Source organism: Sander vitreus, chromosome 9, assembly GCF_031162955.1.
Source record: "Sander vitreus isolate 19-12246 chromosome 9, sanVit1, whole genome shotgun sequence".
In the NCBI taxonomy this organism is placed as follows: Eukaryota; Metazoa; Chordata; class Actinopteri; order Perciformes; family Percidae; genus Sander; species Sander vitreus.
This window is the reverse complement of record NC_135863.1, coordinates 2773613-2778667: the sequence shown is the minus strand read 5'-3', so window position 1 is coordinate 2778667 and position 5055 is coordinate 2773613. Positions and strand designations below refer to the sequence as shown.

The 5055-nt window shown below is 36.7% G+C and overlaps 1 protein-coding gene across 1 annotated transcript; it reads left to right on the top strand.

Moving 5' to 3' along the window:
* Positions 1-669: 669 nt before the first annotated feature.
* On the top strand, positions 670-4449 carry psmg4 (proteasome (prosome, macropain) assembly chaperone 4). Its single transcript, XM_078258350.1, has 3 exons — positions 670-952; positions 2556-2631; positions 4122-4449. The coding sequence occupies exons 1-3, from the start codon at positions 776-778 to the stop codon at positions 4241-4243; spliced, it is 375 nt and encodes a 124-aa protein (XP_078114476.1). The 5' UTR covers positions 670-775; the 3' UTR covers positions 4244-4449.
* Positions 4450-5055: the final 606 nt, after the last annotated feature.

Sequence of the window (5055 nt, the reverse complement as noted above, 5' to 3'; positions counted from 1 at the left end):
TTTACAAGCCCTTTATTTAAGTGTTACCTATGCTACTTTACATGAGGATTTATATTTAAGTTACACAGTAAGCAGTGGTGGAACGTAACTAAGTACATTTACTCAAGTACTGTATGCTACATTATTACAATTTTGAGGTACATGTACTTTATTTGAGTATTTTAATTTTCATGCTACTTTTTTACTTCTACTACACTACATCTCAGAGGGAAATATTGTGCTTTTTACTCCTACATTTATTTGACAACTTTACTTTGCACATTCCGATTATTGATACAAAATATAATCGACTAATAAATTATGATGTAGGCTATTATTATGGATTTAGCCACCCAGCATACATTTAATGTAGTTAAAATGAGCTTCACATTTACCAGTTGCAATTAAATTGATGAACACATTAATGCATCGATAATTATAATCATATATGATTCTGAAATTGACTATTCTGCATAATATACATTTTTATGCTAATACTTTTTGTACTCATTTAAAATGCTGGACTTTTACTTGTAACAGAGTATTTCTACACTGTGTTATTATTGTTACTTTTACGTAAAAAATGTGTGAGTACTTCTTCCACCGCCGTCTTTTTGTGGCGTTTTTTATGGTCAAGATCAGCTGCTCTGGTGCTGCACATCGCATTGACGATCGATTGCTTTGGGCTGCCATCTTCCTTCCACAAGGAAGTAGCTCTTTCTGTTTCTGTTTGCAGCTAGCACGAGTTCAAATGGTTGCTAGCTAGAGTTAAACAACAACAACAGCAGCAACAAAAATGAACGACACACAAAACGGAGCGGTGTTTGAGGCCATTACGGTGCACAATTTTTCGGAGAAGATTTTGGAGCAGGTCATACACTTTCATGTGATGAAGCTCAGCGGAGGGTTCTTCCTGTGGGTCGGTACGAGTCCGCTTCTGTCCAACCTGGCGGTCTCAATGAGCAGCAGATATGTAAGTAAATACAACCAAGTGTATAACTACTAGTTACTACCACACTAGTATTTTTATTTGAGTACTGTACTTGAGTACACATTTGAGGTACTTGTACTTTACTTGAGTCTTTTCATGTCACACACACTATTATTCTACTAGCTAGATAAGTCTTGAGAGGTTTCTCAAAGGAATGCTAAAGTTATTAGGCTAACGTTACTTGTTTGATATTTATGGGAAGGCTGTTCAGTCACAGTTTCAGTCCACACTGTTATAAATAAAAGATATATTATCCCACTCGTATGATAACAGAAGTTTCAGTGATAAAACCGGGGTCTGCCATATGTTCCCACAGCCTACAAAGTAGGCCTATGTTAGGGTTAGGGTTACATTCCATCTGTAGTCCATTGCTACTGCATAATAGTTAGGGTTGGGCATCGTTTGGATTTTAACAATTCTGATTCCAATTCCGATTCTTCCTATCGATTACTCGATTCCGATTCTTTGAGGGGTGGTGTTGAAACGGGTCACATGCTTATTTCACAAATAAGAGGAACGTTTTATTTTGATTCAATGGTGATTTACAGTTTTAGAGGGCCTTTTCAACGTAAAATAAAGCCAGACTAGAGCGCCGCTTACTGTGCTCCACGGCTGCAACACAACAAGCGCCTGGCCGCTACGGAAACCAAAACTTGCGCATATTAAATTTGGAACCCATGGTCAGATTTGAAACCAAAAGATTCCAAACGATTCCAATAAAGAAACGATTCTACTGGAATCATACTTTTTGAAATGATTCCAAGTAGGAATCTCGATGCCCAAACCTAATAATAGGTTGGGTGTAATTGGCTACCAAATTGGAAGAAAGGGGGATCAAATCTGATACAAATTAATAAAAAAAAGGAAATGTGGGAACATAGGGCCTAATTTTGAAAGAAATCTTAGAAATGTGGGTACATAGGCACGCTCCCATAAAACCGAAACGATGTTGCCATGTACAGAGCTTGGGATGATCTTTTCGGAACCGATACTGTAGTACATGTATCCCTTTCCTGTGCAGCCAGTGGGTGTCTGGGGGGTATTAAAATATTGTGGGCAGTATTGTTAATCAAAAAGTAGGACTGATGTTTAAGTAAGAATGCATTTTTATATGATTTTTGCATCAGTGTATTAACCTGACATTATCTAAAAACAGACATGCTTATTTTATACATTAACACCTAATTGATTCTATATATATTAGATTATATCATACATTCCTCACTTCTAGCTTTCATGGTTAAATACCACAAGGGAAAGGTGGGAAAACATGGTTGTCGCTCTGTTGCATAGTGGTGACCTGGAACTTTAATGTTGAAGTCCCTATGATTCAGTATTATTCCAGCACACAGTGCCACTGGTTGGGTAATGGGTCCTTAGCAGGCAAAATAGAATACATCTCTTCCTTGACATCTTCTGACTTTACCACAAACCAAGACAGACAACAAAGCTGAACAGAATTGGGAACACTTGGCCTGACAAACACATATTAAAGTAAAAGATTTTGGATGTCAGAGAGCTAATGATTTCTGTCCTGGAAGAAAGACCAACCCGCTGTTCTGCTCATCATTTGTTCTGTCTGCAGGATTCGATGCCTTTATCTACATTAGTCATGGGGGACCCATCCAATACTGCTTCAAATTCCTTGGCACAGAGATTAGGTAATGATGTACGACTTTTATTGTTGCTGCTAATGTAGAAAGTTATAATAAGTTATTAAAAAGCTGTTGTGTCGTATTTTGTGGATATTAAAATGTTTTTGTATGTTTTAGCTCATTTGCTAGAATCCAATTATAATCAACTTTACTGCAAACAGTTCACCAAATCCTGCCGTTGCTAGGTCATCCTTCACCGTAATCGTTTTTAGTGTTGTCAGAGCGCTTGTTAATGTACTGTAGTTGCAAATGTGGATTGATTTGAAAAGTCTATGTACTATGCAGTGGTGGAAGAAATAAAGTAAAAGTAGAAATACCACAGTTTAAAAATAATTACAAAAATTACAAGTAATAATCCTGACTCAAAATGTCACTTAAAGTGCTCATATTATGCTCATTTTCAGGTTCATACTTGTATTTAGAGGTTGTACCAGAATAGATTTACATGGTTTAATTTTCAAAAAACACCATATTTATGTTGTACTGCACATTGCTGCAGCTCCTCTTTTCACCCTGTGTGTCGAGCTCTCTGTTTTAGCTACAGAGTGAGGCATCACACTTCTGTTCCATCTTTGTTGGGAGTCACACATGCGCAGTAGCTAGGTAAGGACTACTAGCCAGTCAGAAGCAGAGTATGAGGTCATACCATGCTAGCCGCTAGGCGAGCATTATAACGTGTGTTACAAAGTGACCACGTTTGTCTCTGAAGTAAAGGCTGGACTACAGTAGAGCTGTTTGGAGCAGTTGGTGAACAGTGTTTTCTGTTGGAGATGGTAAGTCCCTTTGGGGGGGACTTTGGGCTTTTTCACTTTGTAAACCTATAACCTGCACAAAAAAGATATATAACACAATAAAGGAAAGGGAAAAGCCAAAAAGCATAATATGAGCACTTTAAAAGTAAAAGTGCAGAAGTATTACCAGCATAATGTAGGTATCACAAGTAAAAGTACTCATTATGCAGAATATCTCCTTCCACAGTTTTGTTAGTTGTTATTATAGAATATTATTTTATTCCATGTTTATCATTAACAATTACATGAAAGAGCATTTGAATGTTGTAGTTTGTTAATATGGAGACAATTTTAGATAACCAAGTAGGCTATGTCAAAATTGTACTTAAGTGCAGTACTTAAGTAAATGTACATTCCACCACTAAACGATAACATAGGTTTTCCAAAAAATAAAGCGATAATAATGTTCACTATGATATGTTGAAGATATCTTCACATGTAGCATGAAGCAGAGGCTTCTTGAAATGTGTGAAAAACACACAAACATCCTTTGGTACGCTTGTATGGTAACTAAAAATAGACATTATAGTGGACAGGCTAAAACATACAAAGACACTGACATGGTCCATTAACCAAAAAATAATTCGGAGTCTCCACGACTTCCAAGACTGATAACTTCAGTGTAACTGTATACTGTAGCAAATCATTTAGTGCTTTTGCTAAACTAAAAGTGAAATACGTGTCTGTTTCTGTCTGTTTTTGCAGCAAAGAAGACCAAAAAGCAAGTATTTGTGAGTTACAGTCTCCCGATGACAGACTCCAACCTCAGTCTTTCGGTGGAGAACAGGATCAAAAAGGAGCTGGACCTTCACCCGGAACACTTTTGATTGTTTATTGAACTCTTGTTTTGTGTAGAACTGAGGACATGTAGGAAGCAGAGCAACAATCAAGTAGCAGGTGCTTCTCCTTCTTTTTCTGTGGACTGACATACTCATTCTAATACTGTAATCAAACTCTCACACAAGGACCACAAACAGTCACATCAAGTGTTCTTTTATTGACATAATAAATTAAGTGGTTTATTATCAAAACACGTAGAGGCCTATGGCTTTTTGTACAAATGCATCATATTAAAAAAATAACACTTAGAAAACAGCATTAGTGGGATTTGTTTTCCTCCGAGTGTTTAACTGTTGAAAACATACAAACTAGTAAACCATACAGGGTGTTCAAAATACGTGCTGTGTACTAAATATGATTTTAAAAATGTAGGATGTTTGGGTTCAAGGTATATATGGATGAAAAATGGGATGTATTATCTATTTAATGTGCTTATCATCCTATGAATGAATGGTACATGGATACGTACCTTACGTTTTTATGCAGTCCTAAGGGAAACGTACGTAGTAAAGTGTATAAATGTACATTAATCACAACTAGGCCAGGTCTGCGCAGGCTACGGCTGCTCTATTCTAATCTTCACAAACGTTTATTTCCAACAAAAAAAACTGTAAAATATTGTGCTTTCTGGCTAGAGTTACACATCCTAGGAGCAGGATTACAACATTACCACAGTACAGAGAACAAGGAAATGAGAGTTGGGAGTGGAAATATTTGCTAATTAAGGAGGTATTTCAAGCAACAAAAATTGCCCTCGGCAGCATGACAAAAATAAATACTGATTTTCTTGAATTACATT

Bases quoted from the DNA above. Each gene is read 5' to 3' on its own strand.
- psmg4 (XM_078258350.1), top strand. From the start codon at position 776: ATGAACGACACACAAAACGGAGCGGTGTTTGAGGCCATTACGGTGCAC. The intron at 953-2,555 runs GTAAGTAAATAC...TTCTGTCTGCAG, and splicing joins TCTCAATGAGCAGCAGATAT to GATTCGATGCCTTTATCTAC. The intron at 2,632-4,121 runs GTAATGATGTAC...CTGTTTTTGCAG, and splicing joins TTCCTTGGCACAGAGATTAG to CAAAGAAGACCAAAAAGCAA.